The 13,343-nt window shown below is 43.9% G+C and overlaps 1 protein-coding gene across 2 annotated transcripts in view; it reads left to right on the top strand.

The window, feature by feature from the left end:
- Positions 1-13,343, top strand: part of LOC115153056 (type I inositol 1,4,5-trisphosphate 5-phosphatase) — a 191,954-nt gene that overhangs the window by 133,176 nt on the left and 45,435 nt on the right. For both annotated transcript variants that reach the window (XM_029698100.1, XM_029698099.1), the window contains exon 9: positions 3,036-3,120. In XM_029698100.1, the coding sequence (XP_029553960.1) occupies positions 3,036-3,120 (85 nt within the window). The remainder of the gene's footprint in view (positions 1-3,035; positions 3,121-13,343) is intronic.

Raw genomic sequence — 13,343 nt, 5'->3', positions numbered from 1 at the left:
ATTTGAATGAATCATTCATTTTTGATAGGCTAACGTTACTTGACGAAGGCGTGTTAGCGTTAGCTAGCAGTAAATGCTTTTGTCTTGAAGCTAAAATGTAACGAGTGTACGGAAGAGAAGAAAATAAACCCTTTAATTGTCTGCACATGATTGTGAATTGTTGAATAATACAAGCGTGTAATATGGTTAAGACGAAAAGTTTCTTGCATAGTTGAACAGTTTTTTTGTAAGCACGCTGACTGGCTAGTGGATGTACTATAGGCTAACGTGACTGGGATATTTAAGCTGCAGTGCAAGAATGTCTGTTGCCAAGCCCACAAATTCTCTCTCGGCACATGACAGTCCGTTGCTAATGTAAACTGGAAAGTTTATGTCCATATTATGTCAGTTGAAATCTCGTCGCGGTGCTTCTGCTGCAACTCTCTTCAATCTGAATAAGCCCTAAGCCATTTATGTGTGTGTGTGAGCAGTGAATGTGTCAGGAATGTGCTCCCTGTGCTTTGTGCGGCTGCAGTAGGGGGCCTGGGAGCAGAGTTGGGGGGCCATGTTATAAATTAGCGGCTGACCCTGTCTTTGTGTGGCCCCAGGAAGGCCTGACTGATAGCCCCCCCTCATTGAGAACGGCCCCTGTAAAGAGCCTCTTTCAGAGGTGTCACCGTGCCATGAATTGGCCGGGGGAAGCATGTTTATAGACTGTGTAAAGAAGTGCGTCTTTGTGTGGAAATATCGCTGACACTGTTACAGTTTGCTTGAATGAACTGTGATGACGTGACTAATGGGGCCCCCGCTGGGGGGCCTGCAGGGGGCCCTCAGGACCCCCCACCACAGCCCCATTCACACCCAGTCCGCTGTGGCTAATGTCAATTCTTCGGGACGCCATAAAGGCCAAGCAAAAGTCAACTTTCACACCAGCGGGTCACCACAAGTGCTTTAGGAAATGACAATGTAAACAGAGCGTTACCTTCTGACCTGCGGCTGATACCTTAGCCCTACAGACAGAACATCCAGGGCTACGGCATTAGACATGGCTATTAGAGGGATGAAGCTGGGAACAGGCTCGCCCCAGCACTGGGCCCTGGGGAAATGCACACGCTCTCCAGGGAGAGTGGCATGGTCTGAATCGTCCCTTTGTTTTCTCTCTTGTCCCTTTCGCCTCTCCTCACTCTCTCTCTGCTCACTCCCTCCACACTCACTCTCTCCTCTATTTTATCCCCGTCCCCTCCTCTCTTCACTCATTCTCCCCTCTCTCTGTTCTCCTTATCTCTCCTCTATGCAAATGTACTCCATTCACTTTTTGGAGTGAGCTCATTTCTTTTTTAAGAATAAAACCACCTTAAAGCTGTCTGTCTACAAATGTTCGTAATGCTTCATGTCGGCAAGCCTCCGTTGTACGAGTTACATGCTGAGCATACACAGATAATACCATTATTTGAATACTATTCTCATCCTAATCGTCACTATAACCTTTTACTTTTATTAGGCCGATATTAATTTTTACAGAGAACTTGGTCCATTTAACCCCGGGACACTGTGAGTCGTGGGTTTGCAAACACATCGATTTAAGGGACCCGAGGAATGTGTTGAAGTGGCCGTTCCATTGGCCACTTGCACATTTACATTTGAGTCATTTAACTCTCATCCAGAGTGACTTACATGAGCAATTAGGGTTAAGTGCCTTGCTCAAGGGCACATTGGCAGATTTTTCACCTAGTCTGCTCTGGGATTTGAACCAGCGACCTTTCGGTTGCTGGCCCAACACTCTTAACCACTCGGCTACCTGCCGCTAGGCTACAGCAAGTGTGAACTGTCCTTGTATTTGAATAGAGTGCTCTTCCAGTCCCCATGGCTGGGGAAGGTCAGTGATGACATCACCCAGCCTGTGTGTTACCCCCATCCCTTCCCCCACCCCGAGCACCCATGACTGGTTGTCTGAGGTGCAGGTGTCCGCCAGTCTCCCCACAACAAGCAACCCCCCCCCTCCCCTCCTCTTTAGAGAAACACTGGCTGGGCTGTGGTGATGCTTTATGACACAGGTCCAGGAATGGACCCACCACAGAGTGCCTTCTCTTTTTATGGCCTCATAAATATATTGTTATCAGGGGGCCGGGAGAGAGTCTGCCCTCCGCCTGGCGATTTATCCCCCCTCCCCGATTAACAAGGCGCTAGCATTCTTAATCATTAATTACGCAAGTAGGCTAGCAGCGCTAACTCTGTCGTCTTAATTTCTTATCTCTCCCCTGTAAGAGGGAGCCTCTTTTTAAGTCAATGATTAGGTATAGGAAGTTAATTATACGTCGCTTAGGTGCGTTTTAAATGCGCTCGGATGCCAGTGCTGCTGTAGATCTGGAAGCATTCCATGAACCTGGTATCTGGACTCCATGAATCCTCCCTACCTCACACAGCTCTATATATTGGATTGAATTAGATACTGTGGGTTACAGGATTTCTCTCTGTGTTACTGTTCAATGATCATGTCCCTATATTTATTTCACCTTTTTGTTCCGTGGCTAGATGGTCAATACATCAACACATACTAGGTAGTATTCAAGTGTGGATATTGGGACAGAGTTCATGACTGCTTACATTCCATGCAAAGTATTGCAGCTTCCCATAGAATGGAGATCATACTGTCCACACAGACTCAATATAATTTGCTCATACACTATTTGGAACAGCATGCTCAAGTCAGCTCAGTCACATTACTAGAACATAATTTGAGACTTTCACAGCTAATTTCACTTTCTAGTCGAGATTAACAATATTTGAAAGGCCCCGATTTTACTCAAACCAATTAATGTTAACTGCTTTACAATTCTGTCTGGGATTTTGTCATGTTGAATATTATTCTCCATGGGGTGAACCACTTCTGATCAATGTGCTTGTGCCACCAGGTGGTGCTGTGCACCTCATAAATGAAATGAAATGCCCTAAGGCAACCAACCACCGAGGCCAACCTGAGAGGCCCATCAACAGTATAGGCCTACTCCACTTGAAGCAATTCACTGTTGATGACAAATTGTTTTCATCTTTTTCAGGATCACTGACCAGAGGTTTGAAAAGGTGCCATATTTTGTCTTCGGAGACTTCAACTTCAGGTTGGATACAAGGCAGGTTGTTGAGGTAAGCACTGATGCATGTATTGCAAGCATATCAGTTACAGAGTCTACAATGGTGTGTGTGTGTGTGTGTGTGTTTATGAACATAGTTTGTCAGGGTTTACGGGGGACACCAAACACCAGCCCCTCACAGTTATGGCTCATTATCACCCCTCTACTGTGGCTGGCCCAGCTGTGTTTGCCAACCAACCCTCCAAGTGCATTGTTAGGTTCCCCTCTCTATCTCTTCCTCCCTCTCTCCCTCCCCTTCTCTTGGTGCAAATGAGGCTACATTGCAGAGTAGTCATTCAGCAATCCTCATCAGGAGATGGGGGGGGGGGGGTTGTAGGATAACAAGCCGTAAAGTTCCACACAGACTGTGGAGCTCCATGATAACAGAGACTAGACACTTGTGGGGCAAACCCTGCTCTCACCACACAATGGCCCCTCAAATCAGTGGCTCTGTTCAAGGTGTGGGCATTGTTCATTTGGGAGAAACACCGCTCTCTCAAAAGGGAAGGGGAATAGGAGTGGGGAGGAGGGAGGTGGGCGGTTGTTGAATGGAGGGGTTTTGCTCAAATGGTTCAGGAAAGACTTCATCCTGTGAGGTAAAGTGAGAAGGGCCTTTTGAGTGGGGAATGTGGTTGAACCATCCAACCACTAGGGGAGGAATTAAATAGAATACTTTATTGAGTGCAGCAACCAACTAGTCCTGTGCCAATGGGACTGGGAGAGGTCATGCATTTCCTCCAAAGATTCGTTGAATGAGGATGTGGTTTCAAACTGCTGAGTTGTGTGTGTGTGTGTGTGTGTGTGTGTGTGTGTGTGTGTGTGTGTGTGTGTGTGTGTGTGTGTGTGTGTGTGTGTGACCATATGATGTACTCTATCTATCACATTGATATATTGCATTTTCTAATTCTCCGGTGGTACATTGGATTCCACAGAAGTAATTGGTGCACATTAGAGCTGCTGATCATGTGAGAATATTATAAGTTGCTTTGGAGATAATACAGTAAGCCAAGGTCCGAAGTCCACAGCAGCCACAGCCTGAGAGGGAGGAGGGAAGAGTAGATGCCTGAAGAATTATCAGAGAACACTGAGACTATTGAGAAAAACTGTTGTGAATCAGTCACTCGACCCAACATCTAGTTTACCTCGAGTGAGGAGTAGGATGTGGTTAGCATGACTGTGATCATTAAATACAAACAGCGGGCATTAGTTTGATATTACAGCTACTGCTGAGACATAGTCATTGTTTAAAAAATAAATAATGGAACCTTTATTTAACTAAGCAAGTCAGTTTAAGAACAAATTCTTATTTACATCCCAGCCAAACACGGACGACGCTGGGCCGATTGTGCGCCACCCTACGGGACTCCCAATCACGGCCGGATGTGATACAGCCTGGATTCGAACCAGGGACTGTAGTGACGCCTCTTGCACTGAGATGCAGTGCCTTAGACCGCTGCACCACTCGGGAGCCCATTGTGACCATAGGTCCACACAAAAAGTGACGTTTTCAACAAAAATCCCAAAAGTAGCAATCTTTCCCCATTGAAAGCAGTTCAGCCAAGTCTAAATTCAAGCCTCAAAGACACACGTAGTTCACTTTTTTTTATTATGACTGTCCAAATATTGTGAATGATGTATATTCATATCAGAGGAGGCTGATGGGGAGGAGCTATAGGAGGATGGGTTAATTGTAATGGCTGGAATGGAATAGATGGAACGGTATCAATCATCTGGAAACCGCATGTTTGACTCCGTTCCATTTATTTCATTCCAGCCATTACAATGAGCCGGTCCTCCTATAGTTCCTCCCACCAGCCTCCTTTGATTAATGTCATAAACCCTGTTTCCATCGGACATTTTTATGCGAGGTAAAGTACGATGAGCTTGATGCTCCTTTCCAATAACTATAGAGGGTCTTATTCTGGTGATATGATTGATGCTTGGCTGCTGTTTGACAATAAAAAAATAATCTTGCTCTTTTGTCCATAATAATCTCATCATGTAGGCTATTCCCAAAATGTATCTGTGAGTTGTTGGCTAGAGCGCACATGCCAAGACCATAGTGGGTACATTCACTAAATAACAACAAAAAAATGTAATATATAATTTTTTTTATTTATCGATCGGGCCTGCATCCTCCGAAACATGACATGAACATGAACACGGCAAACCGCACTTCTTAACACCTGCTCGCTTAACCTCTCTGGGGTATGTGGGACGCTTCTCGTTAATCCAACCACATTGTCCGATTTCAAAAAGGCTTTACAGCGAAAGCGTAAAATTAGATTATGTTAGGACAGCGCCGAGACAAGAAAAACCACACAGCCATTTTCCAAGCAAGAAGAGGCGTCACAAAAACCAGAAATACAGCTAAAATGAATCACTAACCTTTGATGATCTTCATCAGATGGCACTCATAGGACTTCATGTTACACAATACATGTATGTTTTGCTCGATAAAGTTCATATTTATATCCAAAAACCCCATTTTACATTGGCGTGTAATGTTCAGAAATGTTTTGCCTCCCAAAACCTCCGGTGAAATACTCATCATAAACGTTGATAAAATATTAAACAGTTATTCAAAGAATTATAGATACACTTCTCCTTAATGCAACCGCTGTCAGATTTCAAAAAAGCTTTACGGCGAAAGCAAATTTTGCAATAATCTGAGTACAGCGCTCAGATATCAAAACAAGCCATACAGATACCCGCCGTTTTGGAGTCAACAGAAATGACAAAAATTACATTATAAATATGCACTTACCTTTGATGATCTTCATCAGAATGCACTCCCAGGATTCCCAGTTCCACAATAAATGTTTGTTTTGTTCGCTAAAGTCCATCATTTATGTCCAAATACCTCCTTTTTGTTCCCGCATTTAGTCCACTACTCCAAATGCAGGAAGCACGTGCAAAATGTCACAACGAATAGTCAAAAAAGTTATATTTACGTTCGTAGAAACATGTCAAACGATGTATAGCATCAATCTTTAGGATGTTTTTATCATAAAACTTAAGTAATATTCTAACCGGACAATTCCAATGTCTTCAAAAAAGAAAAGGAACACAGCTAACTCTCACTTGAGTGTGCGCCACTGAACTCATGTCATTTTCTCACTCATCTACTCTTATTCTCCCCCTATTCACAGTAGAAGCATGAAACACCGTTCTAAAGACTGTTGACATCTAGTGGAAGCCTTAGGAAGTGCAAAATGAACCCTAAGTCACTGTATACTGTATAGGCAATCACTTGAAAAACTACAAACCTCAGATTTCCACACTTCCTGGTTGGATTTTTCTCAGGTTTTTGCCTGCCATATGAGTTCTGTTATACTCACAGACATCATTCAAACAGTTTTAGAAACTTCAGTGTTTTCTATCCAAATCTACTAATAATATGCATATCCTACCTTCTGAGCCTGAGTAGCAGGCCGTTTACTACGGGCACGCCTTTCTTCCGGACGTCAAAATACTGCCCCCTACCCTAGAGAAGTTAACCCAGAAGCCAGCTGCACCAATGTGTCGGAGGAAACACAGTTCAACTGACGACGCTTGGCCAATTGTGCGCCGCACTATGGGATCGAACCCCAGGCTGTAGTGACGCGGCAACACTGCGATGCAGTGCCTTAGACCACTGCGCCACTCGGGAAGCCATAACAAACTCTTAGTAGAGTTGAAAATGCAAAGGAAACCAATGTTAATTTAACCGTAAAAGTTATTTTTATGTGCACGTTTTCATCACGCACAGCATGTTATTAGCACACCCTGCACACCAAAATGTATATTTTTAACTAGTATGCAGTAAGTTGATAACGATTTCACCAAAGTATGTTGTATCAGACATTTCAAACAACATTCCCAGCTAATGGTATTTAATTTAAGAGAATGAACAAGATTTAACAATGCAACCGTGAGGCTAATTTTAAGTGTTTAAAAATAAATAAATAATTACATCTATACCCCAGTACGACCTACGTGACCGCAGTGAAATGGTGGGGGGGGGGGGGGGTCAAAAGTACAAAGAGTACCTCAGGAAGTCAGATCTGTGGTCCGTGAAGTCCCTTCTACCACCACTCTCTATTCTCTCACACACACACACACACACACACACTTTCTCTCACCCTGCACACACTTATTCATAAGCCCCTCTACTTCCTTTTACTCCTTCCTAAGAGGTCCTCCTACTCACCCTTTAACAGGACAACACCAAATGCTGATGACATCATCCAAGGGGCTCGGCTTGTTAAAGAGGCAGCATTCTACACATATAAACCCGTCCAGTGCGGAGCTCACCGGTTTGATTTAATGGTGACCTGTACTATATGTGGTTGTGGAGAGCCCCTGTGATGTCACCAGTAAACAGATGAGTGTAGTCTCCATGTGGCTCTCTAACTCCCAGCCAGCGGCTATGTCAACCCTATAATGACAATTAATGTCAGCCGGACAATTAGTGCACATTGGGACTATGCTTTACTGTAGATTGGCCCTGGTGGATCAATCGGCCCTGCTTATCTGGAGATTGATTCAGATGTAGGCTCTCTCTCTCTAACACACGCATGCACGCACATATATACTACTTGGCAGAAGTTTTAGAACACCTACTCATACAAGGGTTTTTCTTTATTTTGACTATTTTCAACATTGTAGAATAATAGGGAAGCCAAAAAAGCTATCAAATAACACATATGGAATCATGTAGTAACCAAAAAAGTGTTAAACAAATCATAATATTGTTTATATTTGAGATTCTTCAAATAGCCACCCTTTACCTTGATGACAGTTTTGCACACTCTCGGCATTCTCTCAAGCAGCTTCACCTGGAATGCTTTTCCAACAGTCTTGAAGGAGTTCCCACATACGCTGAACACTTGTTGGCTGCTTTTCCTTCACTCTGCGGTTCGACTCATCCCAAACCATCTCAATTTGGTTGAGGACCTGGCCTCCACAATCCCCCGACATCTGATGCAGCACTCCATCACTCTCCTTCTTGGTAAAATAGCTCTTACACAGTCTGGAGGTGTGTTTGGGTTATTGTCCTGTTGAAAAAGAAATGATAGATCCACTAAGCCCAAACCAGATGTGATAGCTTATCGCTGCAGAATACTGTGGTAGCCATGCTGGTTAAGTGTGCCTTCAATTGTAAATAAATCACAGACAGTGTCACCAGCAAAGCACCATCACACCTCCTCCATGCTTTACGGTGGGTAATACACATGCGGAGATCATCTGTTCACCCACACCGCGTCTCACAAAAACACAGCGGTTGGAACCCAAAACATTTTTGGGGGACTCATCAGACCGAATGACAAATTTCCACTGGTCCTAATGTCCATTGCTCGTGTTTCTTGCCCCGAGATAGTCTTTTTTTCTTATTGGTGTCCTTTATTAGTGGTTTCTTTGCAGCAATTCGACCATGAAGGCCTGATTCTCCTCTGAACAGTTGATTTTGTCTGTTACTTAAACTCTGTAAAGCATTTATTTGGACTGCAATTTCTGATGCTGGTAACTCTAATGAACTTATCCTATGCAGCAGAGGTAACTCTGGGTCTTCCATTCCTGTAGCGGTCCTCATGAGAGCCAGTTTCATCATAGCGCTTGATGGTTTTTGCGACTGCTTGTGAAGAAACTTTCAAATTTCTTACAATTTTCGGCATTGACTGACCTTCATGTCTTAAGAAGGAAAGAAATTCCACAAATTAACTTTTTAGAAGGCACACCTGTTAAGTGAAATGCATTCCAGATGACTACCTCATGAAGCTGGTTGAGAGAATGCCAAGAGTGTGCAAAGCTGTTATCAAGGCAAAGGGTAGCTATTTGAAGAATCTCAAATATAAAGTTTTAGAACACCTACTCAGTCAAGGGTTTTTTCTTTATTTTTACTATTTTCTACATTGTAGAATAATAGTGAAGACAAAATATGAAATAACACATATGGAATCATGTAGTAACCAAAAAAGTGTTATTAAACAAATCAAAATATATTTTATATTTGAGATTCTTCAAAGTAGCCACCCAAGATCTACCTTCAAGTGCAGTCGCAAAAACCATCAAGCGCTATGATGAAACTTGCTCTCATGAGGACCGACACAGGAAAGGAAGACCCAGAATTACCTCTGCTGCAGAGGATAAGGTCAGTAGAGTTAACTGCACCTCAAATTGCAGCCCAAATAAATGCTTCACAGAGTTCAAGTAACAGACATCAACAGTTCAGAGGAAACTATGTGAATCAGGCCTTCATGGTTGAATTGCTGCAAAGAAACCACTACTGAAGGACACCAATAATAAGAAGAGACTTGCTTGGGCCAAGAAACGCGAGCAATGGACATTAGACTGGTGGAAATCTGTCCTTTTGGTCTGATGAGTCCAAATTTGTGATTTTTGGTTCCACCCGCTGTGTCTTTGTGAGACGCAGATATGGTGAACGGATTATCTGTGCATGTGTGGCTCCCACCGTGAAGCATGGAGGAGGTGGTTTGCGCTTAGTGGGAGTATAATTTGTTTTTTAACAGGACAATGACCCAACACAACTCCAGGCTGTGTAAGTGCTATTTGACCAAGTAGGAGAGTGATGGCGTGCTGCGTCAGATGACCTGGCCTCCACAATCACCCGACCTCAACCCAATTGAGGTGGTTTGGGATGAGTTGGACCGCAGAGTGAAGGAAAAGCAGCCAACAAGTGCTCAGCATATGTGGGTGTCATCAAGGCAAAGGGTGGCTACTTTGAAGAATCTCAAATATTAAATATATTTGTTTATTACTTTTTTGGTTACTATATGATTCCATATGTGTTATTTCATGGTTTTGATGTCTTCAGTATTATTCTACAAGGTAGAAAATAGTAAAAAATAAAGAAAAACCCTTGAATAAATAGGTTTGTCCAGTCTTTTGACTGTTACTGTATTTCTCTCTAGTTGTGATACACTACAGTTACACTGCTTCGCTCTGTCTGAGTGTCATCATGGACAGAGCCTCCCCTTTACCCATCATGCCCAGGCAGGTGGTTGTGGTGGAGTCTGCTGTGTCTGTGTGTGTGGTGTTCTACCCTCCAGGCCCAATGTCCTATACCCCATTGTCCCAGGGTTGGACACAGGTGGTGGATTCCTGTCATGCTTGTGCGGCAGGATCAGTAACCAGAGGCTGTTGCCAGCTCCCCTCCCAACTGGGCTCTCCATTAATTGTGTCCGACAGAGGGAATTGGCTTCAATTGACCCCCATTCACTGGGCCTTTCACCGGGGGACAAAGGACACAGCCAAGTGGAGACTAATGCCGGGGTTGAGCTCCCTGGAGGTGGTCTCCCCAGTGTCATCGCTCTGTCCCTGGTCCTTTTCTCCTGCTCTGACTGGTTAGTAGAGGTGCAGGGAGAGGTGGGCCCAGCCAGGGAGATGTGGAGGAATGAGGCTGCCCAAGCGCTCGTGGGTGGATGGGGCAGTGGGTGCCCATTTTCCAGTTGTATGCCATTACACTCTGTTTACTGCTTGAAATCTAACCACTGCATTCTTAATGGTGCACTGAGTTTTATGTTTTATTTTACATTTATTTAACTAGGCAAGTCAGGTAAGAACAAATTCTTATTTACAATGACTGCCTACCCCAGCCAAACCCTAACCCGGACGACGCTGGGCCAATTGTGCGCCGCCCTATGGGACTCCCAATCGCGGCCGGTTGTGATACAGCCTGGAATCGAACCAGGGTCTGTGGTAACGCCTCTAGCACTGAGATGCAGTGCCTTAGACCGCTGCGTCACTCGGGAGCCCAAAGTTGTCATGGTTCCAAGGAGAATACTGTCTGTTCCTATATTACTGCTGTTTTCAGTACATACTGTCCTGAGTGTGTACAGTATGTTTGAGAGAAGGTATTTGGAGCAGAGGAACCACCTGTGTGTTGAGACGGTCTGGCAGAGACGAGGAAGAAGAGATGCATGGGATGTCCGGGACCCCTGGGGACCAGTGGCTGTGAATCACACTGGCTCAGTGACAGGCCCAGGCTCCGTGCCTGGACTCTCAGTATATTTAAAATCCCTCCTAATTAAACTTTATAGAATGTAAATTTAATATCTGCAGAAATTGTGCGCTTCTGGCCGCCCCCTCCAATTTAAGGATTGATGGAGGTCAGCGCGGAGGTTAATTGCTGACTTGATCTACTGTCCCCATGACATAGCTTGTGCCTGTTTTAATTGGAGTTTATCTGGCCGCTACATGGGCAGATTTCATTAAGCTTGCGGCCTCTCACCGCGCCACCGCTCCCTGTGTGAGGGAGATCCAGGTTGGAGGATGTGTGGAAGTGTTCGGTAGAGCCCCCTGTCTGTGGCTAGAGAGAAGAGCAGGAGGATGGCAGGGGACGGCTCAGGCATCAATCTTCCTGCTTTGTCCTGGGTCTTTCTCTCACTTGAGCAGCATGAAATTTAAGGTGGGGCTGTTGACTAGGACCCACTCCAAATGAATGTTGTAAAATGCTCATTAATGACAAGCAGGGTAATAAATATTACATGTTTGTCGTGGTGCTTTACAGCATATGGCCCATGCCAGGGAAAAGTGTGACGGGTGTGTGATTATATGTGTGATTCTGTTTTGCATATTCTAAGCATATTCTCAATACAGTGTGCCTCTACACTGGCCTATGTTGAGATGTTTGTGAGTCTGTAAGTGTGTGTGTGTGTGTGGGCATACATGGGTGTGTGTTAGTGATGCGCGGGTCAGCTGTTTGTACACCTGTACCCGCCCGCAATTACTCATAACCAATCCGCAAGGACTCGAGTCGCATGACTTGGACTCGAGTCGGACTCCAGTCGCAAATTTGATGACTTGAGACTCGACTTGATAGAAAATAACTCGACTTGGAGCCTCGAGACTCGACATTAACTTGAGACTGATGACTTGAAATTATCTGGTCAGGTTTTGTAACGTTTTGTCACTCATTTTGTGACAGAGTCTCCATGAATTACTCTCCATACAGCCATAGATAGTAGCAGCAGCACACTCGGCCCTCTGATTGGACCAGCAAACTGCCGTTCAACACATCGGGAGAGCTAGCGCAGTGGTTCTCAGTTGGGAGAAGGTTTTGGGGGTCGCAACTCACCAGTGTGAAACTGAATGGGAAAATATATTTTTTATACATATTTTAATAGGCTACATATAGTTTACCATTTGTAGTTTAAACAGTTGAAGTCTGAAGTTTATATACACTTAGGTTGGAGTCATTAAAACTAGTTTTTCAACCACTCCACACATTTCTTGTTAACAAACTATAGTTTTAGCAAGTCGGTTAGGACATCTACTTTGTGCATGACACAAGTCATTTTTCCAACAATTGTTTACAGACAGATTATTTCACTTATAATTCACTGTATCACAATTCCAGTGGGTCAGAAGTTTACATACACTAAGTTGACTGTGCCTTGAAACAGCTTGGAAAATTCCAGAAAATGTTGTTATGGCTTTAGAAGCTTCTGATAGGCTAATTGACATCATTTGAGTCAATAGGAGGTGTACCTGTAGATGTATTTCAAGGCCTACCTTCAAACTCAGTGCCTCTTTGCTTGACATCATGGGGAAATCAAAAGAAATCAGCCAAGACCTCAGGAAAAAAATTGTAGACCTCCACAAGTCTGGTTCATCCTTGGGAGCAATTTCCAAATGCCTGAAGGTACCACGTTCATCTGTACAAACAATAGTACGCAAGTATAAACACCATGGGACCACGCAGCCGTCATTCCGCTCAGGAAGGAGACACATTCTGTCTCCTAGAGATGAACGTACTTTGGTGCGAAAGTGCAAATCATTCCCAGAACAACAGCAAAGGACCTTGTGAAGATGCTGGAGGAAACGGTACAAAATATTTTGACCCCTGTGAATGTGATGAAAGAAATAAAAGCTGAAAGAAATCATTCTCTCTACTATTATTCTGACATTTCACATTCTTACAACAAAGTGGTGATCCTAACTCACCTAAGACAGGGAATTTTTACTAGGATTAAATGTCAGGAATTGTGAAAAACTGAGTTTGAATGTATTTGGCTAAGGTGTATGTAAACTTCCAACTTCAACTGTAGCAAGCTTGCAAGTCATCATTAATCAAGTCGACAATCTACTGGCAAATCCTTTTCAATCCTTGTCATAAAAAGAGAAGAGAAATTATAGATAAAATGTATCGGTGCTCAACGGCCATTGGACATAAACATTACACAACAAGTTGTAAATTGCAAATTCAACAACGAGTGGTTTGGAAGGATCAGT

Source organism: Salmo trutta, chromosome 18, assembly GCF_901001165.1.
Source record: "Salmo trutta chromosome 18, fSalTru1.1, whole genome shotgun sequence".
In the NCBI taxonomy this organism is placed as follows: domain Eukaryota; kingdom Metazoa; phylum Chordata; class Actinopteri; order Salmoniformes; family Salmonidae; genus Salmo; species Salmo trutta.
This window is presented reverse-complemented; position numbering and strand designations above follow the sequence as displayed.